The sequence below is a fragment of the Chelmon rostratus genome, chromosome 14 (assembly GCF_017976325.1).
Source record: "Chelmon rostratus isolate fCheRos1 chromosome 14, fCheRos1.pri, whole genome shotgun sequence".
NCBI classification, from domain to species: Eukaryota; Metazoa; Chordata; class Actinopteri; order Chaetodontiformes; family Chaetodontidae; genus Chelmon; species Chelmon rostratus.
In genome coordinates, this window is record NC_055671.1 from 22,051,688 (window position 1) to 22,067,574 (window position 15,887).

Sequence of the window (15,887 nt, forward strand, 5' to 3'; positions counted from 1 at the left end):
ATTAATTGGGTTTGAGTGAGGCATGTGGTGGAGAAACCTACAAGAAATCAAACACAAATTTGTCCGCACCTGCTGCCCCAATTTGTCTGCCTCAGGTGTGCTGCAGTTACAATTGAGCACAGCAGCGATACAACAGCTAACAAGCCCTGCACTCAGCACACAGAAGCCACAGTGCTCTATTGTGGGTTAATTGGTTCTGCATTGTTCAGAGCATCTTCATTATCTGGTGAGAAATAGTGCCGCCATATTTCATGAACTCTGACTTATTGTCTGCGTCTCAGTGTATAGTTTTCTTGCCTTTATTCTGACTTGTTTTTTTTTTTTTTTTTTTTGACATTTCAGTTTTAAGACCTGTAGGCTTCAAAAGGTGGCTCTGAAAAGTCATTTGCTGCCTCATGTTGGACAGCAAGAGCAGTCAGCGACCCAGAGTCAGAGTAAAGAGTAAAGAACATGATGCATAAAAAACCTCTGCAGCTTAATCCACTTCTCTGCCATCCATCGTATTTATACGGCATGTTCAGCTTGTTTCAAACAGCTGTCACTTTGCCAATATATTGCTAAATATGCTACGTTGTTAAGCCATGTAAATACAGGAAATCATAGAAATAGATTTTGCTGCAGGAGTGATTTGACAAAAACATGTTTGACACAAAACATAAAATGAATACAAAAGTTTGCTGGTTGAGTTTGGTATTAGATTTCATTTACTGGGAAAAATTCGAATCTGTCTTTCCTTTAATATTTATCCCGAAGAAGACCAATACAAGGGACCAAACAAAAAAAACAAAAAAAAAAACAACAACAAAATGATCATTTGCTTCACCTTGAAATTGCACTGGCGCATTTGACTTTCTTCTCCCAGAGCAGCTTGCTCACTTGTATCACTGCAAATAACAATAATTGAGCACAAATAGACCCTTTTCTTTTTGTCCAGTTGTTAGGAGTGTAATTTCCTCTACAATAATCCTTTGTAATGACACAGTAGGTATGCAGCTTTGGTTTATTCCAAACCTCATTTGCACATTTGTCATATTTAGCTTTTAGCCTCTCCTGTAGCAAAGCAACACATATACTGTAGGAAGTTTTTTTTTTTTTTTTTTCTGTTACACAAATCAATATATCTGTCATCTGCTTACGTCTCCTTCAATATCTCCCCCCCGATCGGAAAAATTCCTGTGGTAGACATTTTGAAATTTCAGCTGTTAGAGGTGACGATTTCTAATTGTCTCTTTAGTTTCTGTCTATCTAGTTCTATCTTTATTCTTTGACTCTGACAAAGCGATGAGCTGAAAGAGAATACGTGAGTAAATCTTTCATTTATTTAGATGCTTTCTTTGCCAGGTGAGAAGTGGGAAGCGATGCTGCAGCTCTGTGTGTAAATGTAATGGTTCTGGGTACTGCAAGTAGTGAGTGTGTTGTGTTTTGTGTGTCCTGCAGGTCGCCAGTGATGGCAGGTGGACTGTTTGCTGTGGACAGGAAGTGGTTCTGGGAGCTGGGAGGATATGACATCGGTCTGGAGATTTGGGGAGGAGAACAGTACGAGATCTCCTTTAAGGTAAAAATGAAGACGTATCTAATATACTTATTTTAAGTAGTTTTGGTGCCTAAGCTTAACCAAACTGCAACTATGACTATTTCACAATGTTGAGCCACAACATTTTTTTAAAATAGCTGGTATGGCTTATCAACTTGAACCATCTACTGGTGGGCAAAGGGAATAATATAACATAACATAACATAACACGTGTCCTCTCTGGGGATAAATAATGAATGACCACAGCAAAGCATGGAGGGGGAAATCATCCCCAAACCCCTCCGGCAGCGTGTGATTATGTTTTTAACAACTGGTCTGTTTCCGGTTGTGACTCTTGATGGTACAGACGACATCAAGTCAGGTGACTCGACATATTTCACAACTCATTTCCGACACAATTTCCTCAGGTTTTATACAGTAATTAGAGTATTCATAATGCATGACACGTCCGCCTGCTGCTGTGATGGAGGTTTCAACAGCTGAAATCTGACACTCAAGTATAAATCACTTCCTGCATGGCTGGACCACCGTACAGTGTGATGCAGACGTGTAATTCCACCTTAACCCCAAAGTAAATTATAACCCTGCGCTTGGGCAAAAGGTGAAGATTTCTCTCTCTATTTAAAGCTGTGAGTGTGAAACAGGCCTCGACTGACCCAGGCTAAAACCCTCTTATGTTTTAATACTGTTTTGGAGCTTTTCATCTTATTTAAGTAATTACTAAGATAATATCCCATACCAAGGTTATTATTTTGGCCAAGATTACCATGCTACTAAATTTTGCTATTAGCACATGGCTTGCTGTGCCTCTTAAGTCTACTTTATGACCTCAGATATTCAATTTGGTTTCCTTTTTATTAAGATCCCCATTAGCTGATACAGCTCAGACAGCCAGTCTCCTGAGGTGAGAAGATTAACAGGCTCTCACACTAATCCATACAACCAAACTGCTGCTCCCACAGACTGCCAGGCCCTGCTTGCATGTGGAACACAATCACTTCATGCACTGGTACAGTTAATCTAGAGCTCCATTCTGGTCACACTGGTATGGGAACATCAGGTTTTTCCAGCTCACACAGTGAAATAATATCAAGCTCACACGGCACAGAGGCAATATGACCTCACGTGCCGAGCGAGGGAATCGTGCAAGAACTGACGGCAGATTTTTTTATATCGCTCCGGCAGATTGGGGTTTCAGTTAGCAAACATCGCTCAGACACAGAGCAGCTCTGGAGGCAGAAATAATTAAACCTCCGTGGATGGAGCCAAAAAAAGCAGTTATTCAGGGTAAAAGTTAGCTAACTGGCAAACAGTTGGCAGAGCAAAACTTTTCTGAAAGCATACATTAAAAAAAAAAAAAAAAATACATGATTTTTTTTTATTCATGACTGTAGAATTGCACTGGCTGTGCGTTTCCATGACAACACCATCAAATAGACTATGCTAGCTTTATGGTAAATGACGTGGACTTTTTTGGCATCCTGCTCATAACAAGCTTTTGTCCAGGCTTTTCGCCTCTGATCCAGGTGTCAAACCAGCCTGCACACAAAACTGAACATGTAAATCATCCGTTGTTTAAAAAACCGGGTCAGCCCCTTCACATTGATGTGAGAGCCAGCACGAACCTGAAGCATTAAATTCCTCTTTTATCCGGACCTTACATATATTGCTGCCAGGCGTTGGTTCTGTCATTATTATTCATGTAGTGGAAGCAAACACATGACCGGAGCAGCTGAAATACAGTTTACACCGAGCCGTGTGCATTTGTGTTTTATTTATTCAAAGGCACCAATGGAGACAACTCGAGTTTTAGTTGCAATTTTAGTCAATGCTGGATTTTATCTTGCGGCGATGTTTTATTCATGCCGTTGGAGTGAATTCTGTTGTTCTTATAGTTGCTCTCCATCAGCTGAGCCGTGTACACGCATGTGATCCGCGTTGGTTCGCTGATGGTGGGACAACAGACCAGAGCGACTGTGGTTATGCTGCAGTGACACTGATGTCAGTACAGGGTCGTGAGGACTTGTTGGTTATGTCTTGGTGCTTTAATACATAGTCTGATGTCAGCAGGTGCTTGAAATTATTCCCATGTGGTGAGATGTTTTTGATCCATGCGCAGACTGGATTGGCTGTTGGCAGCTCACATTATTTGTGGCTAATCTGCATAATAAAGCGATGCAGCTCTCTTGGGTTTGTACATTCTCGACATTTCTGTCTCTTCATACTTTTTCACTTCCCTTTCCAGCCTGTGATCTCTCGATCCAATTGGTTCCTTCTGAAAACAGGTCACAAATACTTGCCTAAATCAGCTCCCTCTATCGCTCTTGAGCCACATCCCAGGTTGAGTTCATCTTGGACAGCTTGTACAGGTCATTTTTTTGTCTTCCAGGTATTTTCTCTTGAGTCCAGACATGATCCAGCCTTTGCATTCACCTCTCCTCTCAAGCATACACGGTGAAATTTCACCGTCCTTTCATATCAGCTTTGTTCTTGTCTGCATTATAAAGATGGACCCTTGATTTTTAGCAGTTTTAGGCTCCTTGACTTTAAATGTACTGTAGGAACACAGTGTGTAGGACCATCTGTTCATACTGTCGACTTAAAGTCAGGTCATGGTAGGAAGAGAAAAGGTTGAACTCCCCTTACACCCCTGTTGAACTCTGCGTTGGACGTGTTAACACCTTGAAGTCATAAATGTAAGATGTGTAGATTTCATGTTCCATTTTTCACGCCCATGTTCTTGATCTTCCAGCAGCTTTATCCAGCCTCTAACCTTCAAACAGCAAACGTCTGATTTACATATTAAAGCACTTTACTCTGCAGAAACACTTTGGAAGCCCTACACCTCTTTCTTCCTGTACTTGTTTGTTTCCATGTTTAAATCCAGCTTTTCATTTCTCCACTTTTAATTTTGCTATTGTCTTCAAAACAAACCCCTTTTCTTCACCGTCTCGCCTGCTGTCTCTAAGTCGTCCTTTCTTCCACACCCTCTTCATAGCCTCCCTTTCTTTCTCAAGGTTTATTTTCGACATGGCAAGCCAAGAAAGAGAATCATCACTGTTGTCTTCATTATAGTTGGAGGATTAAAATGAGGAGCTTCTGCTGGATGCCTGAGCTACGTGAGATAGACAAGGGGAAGGAAAAGATGAAATTGCTATAAGGGAAGGTTTGTGTTTCTTCACGAGACGCTCATTAGGGTTCTCAGAACGTATTAAAATCTCATTGTATAATTGCAATATTTCAAAGAGACACCTTGTTTGCCTGAAAAGCATTTGGAGTTGAAACACTGTCATAATATACTGTACCAATGACTCAACCCAGCAGCTCAGCCTCTCTCTAATCTCACCATGCTGCTTAGGTGAACTCAGGTCACCATCATATCACTATATGGTTTTGGTGTCTACTCCTCTTCCTCCACTATCCTGCCACTTCATCTTTATTGCCTCGCTCTCTGAAATCACCCCTCTCTCCTCTTAGTCTCCCAGGATTTATAAGCCTGTTAGAACCACTGTACTTCATGCCTTTTTCTTTTTAGCCATGAGTCTCATCTCCTTGATCATCTCCTTACTTCACCTACGCACAACTTTCTCTCTTTGAATGTTAAGGCGGACGAAGCTCTTAAATGCTATAGATTCATGTGATGAAGGAGCTTTATCTCTTTCTGTGTGTGTCCGTAGGTGTGGATGTGCGGTGGTAGGATGGAGGACATCCCTTGCTCCAGGGTAGGACACATCTATAGGAAGTACGTCCCTTACAAGGTCCCTGGTGGGATCAGCTTGGCAAAGGTAATTCTTCACACTGCGCGCCTCCATGGTTCATGACGAAATACAATACAGCAGATCGCTCACAGATTCTCTGTATGCTATAACAGCCTGATACAAGGGTTCAGTATCAGTGAAATACTGTCGCATAACCTCTGTCACAACACAACACAGATTCTATTATATTGTAAACAAAGCTAATCTGTAAGATTGACAGCGGGGCCACTCAAAGCGTAATGGATCTGCGTTTCCTGTTCAAAGGCCGATGCATTCAGATCATATGTTCTATAATCATGCGAGCTCAGGTGGCGTAAAACAAAGGGCACACCTGCTGTCCGCCACTCCTTTGATCTCCACCAGATCAGTGGAACTGACAGGATTTGTAATGAACAGGATGGAAGTGAGTGAACCGCAGATTAGAACAAACAGGTGAACAGCAGCCAATAGTCTGAATAAATGATATCCCGCAAGCGACAAAAGCAGTGTCAAATTGGGTTAATAAGACAAACAAATAGTCCCTTTGCTTCTTTTTTGGCAACATTTTCTCGTCATCACGGAGGCCAAACCCGACTCTTCAAAGGTCCACACACTGACACTATGTGATGCTATACAAAATGTAACAGGAAACCAATAAACACTGCAAATGTAGGCTATATTTTGATATATACTTTCTGAATCTTGCATGGCATACCATATCCTAGCGCTTCATGTTGCACTTTCATAAGGTAGCAGGGCTAAAAACTGACAGATTAAAAATACAAACAAAAAGAATGAGCTAAACAAATACCACAGAGGTCAAGATATTTTGATTTTTTATTGCCTTGTATTGGTCAAGCTTCAAAAACAATGGATCTTACACTTCCAATAATACAACTCGGTATTGTCATTTTTCTTAGACAGTGACTGATTGATAAGGAATTATGCAATATGTGTAATTAATTTTAAGATATGTGTGTTTAGTGCCACTGTTTTATGTGAATATTACGCTGGATTGAGTATGAGAAGATACAGTTGTTAACTAAACTTCCCTGTAGTCTGTCTTTCCTTTGTATGTATGCATAAAAATGTTCTTTTCAAGCTGGAGGGCTGCTTCATTTTAATATGTTCCATTCATCAGGTTTGAATGTTATGAGTCCATTGTTAGGTATTGTGTAGCTATTAAATGCAACAGACTGCAAAGCTCGTCCACGCAACAATACATCTCCCATGTTTATAATAGTCCATTTAGTGTATTCGTTTTCCTCTGGTCTCTTTAAAAAGCTCTTATCAGTGAGGTTTCTTGGTTAAACAAACAATAAATGGAGCAAAATCCAATTATGCTGTGGCAAAATTAAAAAAACGACACCTTATCAGCAAAACCGATTTTAACTTTATTAGTATTCCACAACATTGAAACAGGGGTCTCTTCAGGATTTAAATTACAGTTAAAAAAAACACAATATATGACATTGTGCTGTGCTTAATGTGCTTGATGTGACCAGACATATTTCAGTTCAGGATGCATTTAGCAGACTTACAGACTTACAATCATTTCCTGGAGATTTACTCCAATCCTAATCATAACCACTGACCCTGAATCACACACACACACACACACACACACACACAAACACACACACACACACACAGATCCCAGATTCTGCGTCCTTGAACTGCACCGCCTGGTGAAATTGAACTAAACGTACATGCAATTGAATACGTCAGCCGACGAGGAGTGAATGAACTGTTGCCTAATCAAGCTCAAGTACATAAATTGACAGACACATGAACATACACACATACAACACGCATGCAAAGACATACACTGCACACACACACGTTCAAGCATCATTTGAGCTAGTCCTTTAAGTGGTACTGTAAAACAAATAGCAGCGATTTTGTTTCCTACGTCCTCTACTAAGTACTCTCCTCTTTCTCCTGTGTGCACAAGAGCACTTTACAGTCGGCACAGCATCCACTAACAAAAGACCACCGGACGAGAGGCAGCAGTATGCAGTCTATCCACTATCTACGACTTAAAGCCCTTGCAGGCGTTACTGTGAAGAATGAGCTTAAGTTTCTTTGGTCCTTGTACTCTTCAAAGTACCTACACGGAATAAGAAATTGTCTAAAAGCGCTAAATCATCCGGGGTGTAGCCGAACACCATTCATTATGTATGCCTCTGCCGCAGCCTGGAACTTGGCTCGGTTTAGATCAGTGTGCAACTTAAAGGCACTGGCCTTTGTTTTGATTTTTTGTATTCTGACCAGCAGTCTTTAAACAGGACCTCAGTGGAATGCTGATCGTCCTGAATCGACCTGACTGTGCAGATGGAGAACATTTACATAAACATACTTGTTTTATATATATATATACGTATTGAAGTGCTACCAACAGATGAGGTCAGCTTGAATCATGAAGTCTCTAAATGGATTTCGATGGTGAAAAGATTTAACAGCTGCAAGTAGTAAAATGTCGCAGTTATTCTGAGGCAGAGTGGATGCCGGAGCAGACGCCCTGAGACCAATCTATGGTACTTACAGCAGACAATGTAAACATTTATGTTCACAAAACAGTCTAATGCGGTTCCACAAGATCCTCCTCGCTGCCAGGGACTGTGGGATTTTGTGTTTGTTTGTGGAGGCTCACAGACATTCTGTGAGTCAGCTCATCTATCTGCCTGACTCTGTCTGTGATTTGATTTCAGAATCTGAAGCGCGTGGCGGAGGTGTGGATGGACGAATACGCCGAATATGTCTACCAGCGTCGGCCCGAGTACCGCCACCTGTCAGCAGGAGACATGACGGCCCAGAAGGAGCTGAGGAACCGCCTCAACTGCAAGAGCTTTAAGTGGTTCATGAATGAGGTGGCCTGGGATCTGCCCAAACACTACCCACCGGTGGAGCCTCCCGCTGCTGCGTGGGGAGAGGTGAGCAGTGGTTTCTGAAATCACTTTGATAAACGTGGGAAAATCAGGTCCAAGATAGATCTTAGATTCACAGATTGCAGCATAGGTGTAGCGTTTCAACATGAGCATAAAAAAGTCTGCTCCTTAGCTAAACCAAAGTTTAAACAGTGTTTTAATCCAACATTCATTTGTTTGAGAATGTCAGCAGTTTCGACTCCCCCTTAAATTCTCTGGAAAACTTTTCTTCATGCCTAAAGGCTCCTTCATCAGCTGCAGTCCTCAGAGCAACCAAACACATTGAAATTAGCATTGCATGACGGTAATTTTTGATCTTATCATTAATATTCAGAATCAAGTCATGGAAGGACAGTATTTACAAATCTATGGACCTCTTTCTTTTCTTTATACTATAATTTGCATGTGTGCTTGTTGGGGTTATGCATTACAATTACAGAATTGTGAATAAAATTGCCAGTAAGAATAATTATCAGAATAAATTTACAGTGACACCCTGAGAACTGTCTCAAACCATAAAATAACACAAAACAGTCCAATCCATCTAGAGGATGAATGCAGGAGTTCAGTTACCTTTACATTAGTCTGCCTTTGTTGACTTAAACAGAGATTAACCTTTTGCATATCTTTTGATAAACTTATTATGTCGTTCGTACAAGAGCTGAACTGTGCAGGTCTGCTGGACCAGGTAAGGTGGATGGAGGCATGTCCTTAAAGCTGGACACAGGCAGGAAAACAGCTTCTCTGCTCGTGATACTGGAGCTCAATTTCATTTATTCCAGTGTACAGAGATTGTATTGGGCCGTGTAGCGATCTGTATGTAGGACAAACACTGCACGGTGCCGTAAAATGCGCCGGACACAAAGGTGACCATTGGCAAGGCACATATCATGTTCGACTCAACACCGGATTTTTGGCTTATTAAAAATGAAATACTAGTGGGAGTTTTCCGAGTTGAAAGCAGAGGGGTGTGCATCGAGCTGGAGATAGTGATTCCCAGTGGTAACAACAGACAAGAAGCAGTGATGAAACATGTTTGCAATAACAGTATTTTTGCCTCCTCCTGCATGCTGCAACTATCATCAGGGCATCCTGGGTGCACACCCAGAGGCCAAACCAAAAACACTGGACTCCTGTGGGTACAAACAGCAAACCGACAGCACATAGTCCTCAGGAGCGTAGGTGTAAGTGCAGCCAAATCAACACGAGTAAGAGTGGAAACTGAAATAGGATTATTTTGGGCACATCCAAAGTCACTCTTACCCACATGTAATTTTATAGGTTGTAATAATGTGCAATGAAATACAGTGAGAAATGTTCAGCACACAGGGCCACAACACACATGATCTGTAATAAATCACTGTTGGTGGTTCGGACACAGGGGGTTACTTTAACAATAGGAATAAGATGATGTATTTTTGTGATTCCGTGTCCCTGTGTTTTCGTTCATGTGGAATTTGTAGATTCGGAGCGTGGGCAGTGGGATGTGTATGGAGATCAAACACTTTGTGTCAGGGAGCCCCATCCGCCTGGAGAGCTGTGTGAAAGGGCGGGGCGAGGTGGGCTGGAGTCACGGACAGGTGAGGGTCATTCATCGCACTTCCCTGAGCAAAATGGTTTATGGGGCTCCACATTTCCTGACCGGGGAGGTTTTTGTACAACACTCCATTCATGCTGTAAGGTTAGAATGCTGTGCTGCATGTATAACATCTGAAAGGACCATGACACATGAACACACTTAAGTGTTTTTTTTTTCACAGCTGTGCATTGGGGTGGGGGGGGGTATACTGTATTCGTCGCACTAGCATTTAAAAAAAAAAGAAAAATCTTGCCTGAATGGGTTGCCTTGAAATTTTGTACATTCATGGGCATAATGTTAGCATGCACACATACCAACAAGCTAACATGCTCAACACTATACGGGCAGCCAAACATTAATGTTCACATGTGTAGGTCATGCAAACTCTGTGCGCTTACCAACAGCAATGCTCCCTTGACACTTTGTGAGGCAACACAAAGAAACACTTTAATTGAAAAAAAAAAAGAAAAGATAGAAACCAACAGTCTAGTATGTGTGACAGTTCATATGTCTTCCCCGCAGGTGTTGACATTTGGTTGGAGGGAGGATATTCGGGTGGGCGACCCCATGCACACGAGGAAGGTGTGCTTCGATGCTGTCTCCCATAACAGCCCCGTCACCCTGTACGACTGTCACGGCATGAAAGGGAACCAGCTGTGGCGCTACAGAAAGGTATGGGCGAATAGACTGGGAGCTTGGAGTTCATGACTTAAAGAAAACGGTGGTATTTACTGCTGCATCCTGTTTTCAACCTTCCAACTCTGCCGGTGTTGTGATTTCTATGGTCAGTTATGCATCATTTAAGCTAATTCACGAGTCATTTCAGCATAAGGATGACCATCTGTTAAACATCTAATGAAATGAACGTGAGGGAAAATGGAAGGATGCATAAACAGCAGACGTTACAGTCCCACTTCCTATTTCTTTAAAGATTTTTTTCTGAGATTTTAGCTTCTTTCAATTTCTTCTCATGGCATCTGTTCTACGTTCAAAAAGGCGCCATTCCTGTTTTTTGTTTTTTTTTTAAAGTTGCAGACATCAGTCCAACCACTCATACAGTGCGACAGTATATTTTCAGGGGAGCTAAAATCAGAAGTTTTCAAAACACTCAGTGGCTTTAAACCTGCTCTAGTCAATGTTTGTCAGTTAAAAATGGATCAAATGACTGTGTAAATATGAAAAGTGTTGCTCATGTTGACAGATTGATTGAGAATAACCAAACTCTGCTGTTCCCTGTAGAGAGTTTTGATCTGTTTCAGCTCAATGTTTTGGTTTTATGGCAGGTAGCTGCAAGTAGAGAAAAAAAGCTCTGATAAACCTACTGCACACAACCTGCTCAGCAGCAAACACCAGAAAGACAAAGTTTTTAACTAGCTGGGGAAGAAAGTGGAATATTCAGATGGTAAACTGCCAGCAGTTTCCCTCAGGAGTTGGTGGAGATCAAATCAAATTAGAGCTAAAAGGAGGGTGAATTAGATTTACAATCATTAATTGAACACAAAAATTATTCTAAAAGAACGGCTCTCTGAGTCTGCTGGATGTGTCAATAAACATATGTTTGACATAACTTCATACGATGATAATATGTCAACCTTAATGCATATTTAAGATAACAAGAATTAAGGCAACGACAAGTGTATTTTTCGACAGCAACAGAAACGGCTAAAAATCCCAATTCAGCAGGAGCTAGTTTTGACTTGTAAAACAGCATTGTGCATTGTGCACAGTAAAATATCTGAAGACGCTTGCTTGACTCTGCTGTGAGGCCTCTGTTCATTGTTGGACAAGCTTGTAAATTCAGAGCAAAGGTGAGGTGGTGAGACTTGCAGCTATCAGCAAGGCTGCACCAAGCACCATTATAAATAATGCAGAAAAAAACATTTTAATAAGGTCAGGGTTAAAACCTCTGCTTGTAATAGTTTGATGCCCAAGTATGCCGGTGCATTATCGTTTTTTTAAAAATACCCAAAAATTCCATTCTGTTTATGCAAGGACATTACAACCCTCATCACATCTGGGTCCAAAGAAAGAACTTAAGGCCATACACGGTGCTTCTTTATTCGACAGCACAGACCCCATTAAGAGTGGTTTTAATCTTACAAAATAAAACAGATGATGGCCAAAGGGTTTATTATTATTATTTCAAAACTAAACATGAAGGGCCTTGCAAGATGATAAACAGCACTTAATAAAAGATGGGTCCTTCTGTGTCTTATTACTTAGAAGAAAGGTTTCTTTCTGTGTGCCACAAGTAGCATGACTCATGAAAACCATATTGATATAATTTCTTTTTTCATTTTACCTTTTAGTTTCAGTGAAAAACATTTGCCGCTGCAATTTCCAGCAGGTTTCCTGCTGTCCGACAAATGGATTTTTGGTCCCACGTCGTCCACTGTGTGGACGAAAGGCAATACATTAGCACAAAGATGAGACAAAAAGTCAACAATTAAGTTTTGAAGTAAAAAATTAGACAAAAACAGCCACTTACTAGACATCCTGCAGCTTTAGAAGTACACCAGCAAACAAGATATCATGTGCCTTTTGCGTAACTAGAACCTGCAGTTACTTTCTATTACTCCAAGTCAGTTTCAATAATACACATCTCACCATGAACACGGGCCTCCTCCTGCACATCACCATCTAATATATTAACTACAGGTAGCACCAGCTTTATCAAGGCTTGTCTTTATGACACAATATTAGGTCAGCAACATGATCTTTCGAGGGTGTTAATGTTTGAAATAAACTAAATCCTAGTTTTTAAATGTTTTTTAGATGGATTTTTGACTCATGATTGAAAATTCAAGCTAAATCTTCACCTCATGACATTGCTCCTGCAGATTATTGTCAAATTCAAAATGATACAGTCAGTTTTAAAAATAAGTGTGAGATGAGTGTTGAATAGCGGTTTGTCTTTATGGGTTGTATTTACTTACAAGAATGCAGTGCAAGGTTATTTAATCGCTTTCAGCAAACTCATATCAAGAAGGAAACAAATACCCTTTGAAAAACGCTAACTATGTGTATTTGAATGGGACTGTTCCCTTTACACTTTCTCCAGGACAAGAGTCTGTATCACCCCGTCAGTAACAGCTGCATCGACAGCAGCCCGAGTGAGCGGCGGGTCTTCATGAACACGTGCGACCCCTCCTCTCTTAGCCAGCAGTGGCTCTTCGAGAGAACCAACGCCACCGTGCTGGAGCACTTCAACCAGGGCACCAACTGAGGCCACTGGACGGTGAGATGGGGCATCTTCCAAAGCAAAAGATCAAAAAGCAATGATCACCTTTGATCAGGTGAAAAATACAATACAAACTTTTGCTTTGGCCTGTTTTGTCAGGGAACAAAATGCAACTTTAATTTGTCGTCAATTGCATCGTTTGTTTGAAGTCATTTCAGTCAAACAGCTGGAAGTTCTTTCAGAATCTGGTTATGTAGTTGAGACTATATTGAATATTGACTTTATATAGTGCAATTAATGGATGCTAATATGATCAAGTCTAAGAAAGTAGTTCTTTCTTATTGCCACCTAATTCCATGAAAAGACAAAAACCAAAAGGGGTTGATCACACTAACAGGTATTGTGTGTGCTTCCACAGCTTGATATGTCTTATTCCTCTGTGCAACAGGGCTCCATTCCTGAAACTATCAAGTACAATCAATTAGCCACCCTGTTGCACTGGGTGACATCTTCATTTCACAGTTTATGTCCACTGAATCCCACATACACCGTTCTGTTGCAAACAATTGTCAAAAACACTATATGTATAAATCCATCTGGAAAAAGTCCCAATAAATGCACTATTCCCTCCTGTGTGAGTAACATTTCGCTAAAACTATGGTGCCACGTTTTATTACTGAGACTTTCAGACTTTATTTGTGACCTTTAAAGATTTATGTCTTCAGTAAGAACTAATGGGCTTGGGGCTGAGTGCCTCAGGCAAGGTAGGAAGGTTGGAAAGTATTAAGAAATGAAATAACACATTATTTAATTCTTTTGTGGGATTTGTTGACAATAAGAAAAACAGAACCACATTTTAACTTTGTTAAAATCAACATGTCTGATTAAACAACGCCATGTCTGAGCTGCTGTAAGATGTTAATTTTGCCTCTGTTTCACTGCTGTGCAGATAAGAAGCTACAAGTGAACATGGTGCTGCTTCAGAAACATTCCCTGCGGTACAGCAGCGATCCGGTGAGCTGGCTGAGAGCTGAAGGGTTGGTCGGACCACACACAACAACATCCAGAACACAATCATACACCGTGAGCTTGTGATGAGGAAGGAGGTAAAAGAAAGTCACGCTTGCCTGAGCACCAGTGCCACCAACAGTCAATCTACTGTCAACTGAAGTTCACTTCCTTGAAAATACTGATTAAAACTGTCTGTATTCAGTCCTTCCCCAGATGGGAGAACCCCGGTGAAACCGGATTGTCCTGTGGAGCTCTCACAGACTGAAGCTTGGACCTCAAGAATTTCCAAGAGTGGAAAATGTGCACAGATGCTCCTGTCTTTCATTGCCGGTTTAAATCTGTCAAAGACAAACTCTGCTGGATTCAATGGATTGTCTGATCTTTTGCCTCTTTTCACCTCGTCTTCAGTCGTTGCCTTAACAGTTCCAACAATGGGAAATACCTGCTCCACATGCTTTCATCCGAGGAACCAAAACAGCATATGGTGACATATGTGGGACTTTTTTTTTGCAAACTACGACTCCATGAAAACTGGAAAAAAGTCCAAACCTCTTGAAGCAATTATTCCTGCACAGTGTGCAGATGCATTGCAAGGATATGCCTTTTATCGAAAGAGCAAAATCTTGTACATAATTTTGTCTTTGAAGTTCATATATACACATATATATTTCTACTGAGCAATAAAGCTACAAAAAATGACAGGTCATGTAATTCTCATTTCTGCCTATTTGCCCAAACATTGACAAAATCTCTGTGAATCGCCACAAGTTGTTTTTATTGGAGTGACCATGCTGGGGACACTGCTGGGGACTGAAGTCAGGTCTATGAGTTGGTGGATACTTCAACACCCTATCATTTTGATAGTTTTGAGTGTATGGCAACAGTGAATGGCTCGCAAAAAGTCTTTAGTTCTTTGTGCACCATAATGAACAAAGGCTGTGAGAGACAGACTGCAGATTTACTGCACCAGCGTACAGGCTAAAATGCCCCGGTTTTGTTAGCACAGAAGCTAAAACAGTGAAGACAAACATACATCTACTATCTATCAGTCTATCTACTGATAAGTGGATTAGCAGCAGCACTATATCCTGACTCATATCAGTACATTTCATTGAATACAACTAACATACACCATAAGTTATAGCTTCCAAGAGATGGAGGCAACCTACAGTATGATTAATATGCTGTAGCTGAAGTTGACATGAATATAATTTCCAGAATCCACGTGACTCACAGTACGTGTAGCTCAAAATATTTTATGATGACATCCCAGCATTAGGCCTACAGACCAGGTGCTGTAGAGGAAATACAGTAAAGATGAAAGTGAATGTAGTGAATGCAGTGAGTAAGATGAGTCTACGTTGAGCCTCCATTATTAAGTCTTTTTCTCTTCACAGTCTTTCTAATTTCCTCTTAGATACCCAAATATCTGCTGCAGTTTTTAGGCTGTCACGTTTTAGGACATGTTCATGTTTGTCACATGAAAAAAGTTGGCGAACAGTTAAAGTAAATAAAGTTCAATGTCATAGTTGCAAACACTTGCTAAAAGAAAGAGAGTCCAGAACGAAAGAAAGAGTCCAGTTGAAACTGAAATTGAACCACGTCACTCAGAGCTGAAGGTAAATGTCATCCACAGCGAAAACATTTACATGGTAATGAAACAAAGATTTATTATATTTTCTGACTCATCATACATGCTACACACACACACAGAGTGTCCACTTCAGCACTGTATAATTGGCCACTGAGGTCCTTGACTCAGCATCAGTATATGAGTGCAGACATCTTATTGGAAATCTGATAAAAGCGAGGTCAAACAAACTCATCATCTCTGCTCAGTCTGGGGATGAAACCTGCACAGCAAGCTAACACTTCCCCATAAAGCACAGCAGCTGCTGAGGCCCAAAGATCATTTACC

The 15,887-nt window shown here is 40.9% G+C and overlaps 1 protein-coding gene across 1 annotated transcript in view; it reads left to right on the forward strand.

Moving 5' to 3' along the window:
* LOC121617378 (polypeptide N-acetylgalactosaminyltransferase 10-like) overlaps positions 1 to 13,993 on the forward strand; it is a 70,794-nt gene extending 56,801 nt beyond the window's left edge. Inside the window, exons 7-13 of the mRNA XM_041952543.1 lie at positions 1,438 to 1,555; positions 5,212 to 5,319; positions 7,983 to 8,204; positions 9,662 to 9,778; positions 10,300 to 10,449; positions 12,839 to 13,015; positions 13,908 to 13,993. Coding sequence (XP_041808477.1) covers positions 1,438 to 1,555; positions 5,212 to 5,319; positions 7,983 to 8,204; positions 9,662 to 9,778; positions 10,300 to 10,449; positions 12,839 to 13,003 — 880 coding nt within the window. The 3' untranslated portion in view covers positions 13,004 to 13,015; positions 13,908 to 13,993. The remainder of the gene's footprint in view (positions 1 to 1,437; positions 1,556 to 5,211; positions 5,320 to 7,982; positions 8,205 to 9,661; positions 9,779 to 10,299; positions 10,450 to 12,838; positions 13,016 to 13,907) is intronic.
* The last annotated feature ends 1,894 nt before the right edge of the window (positions 13,994 to 15,887 follow it).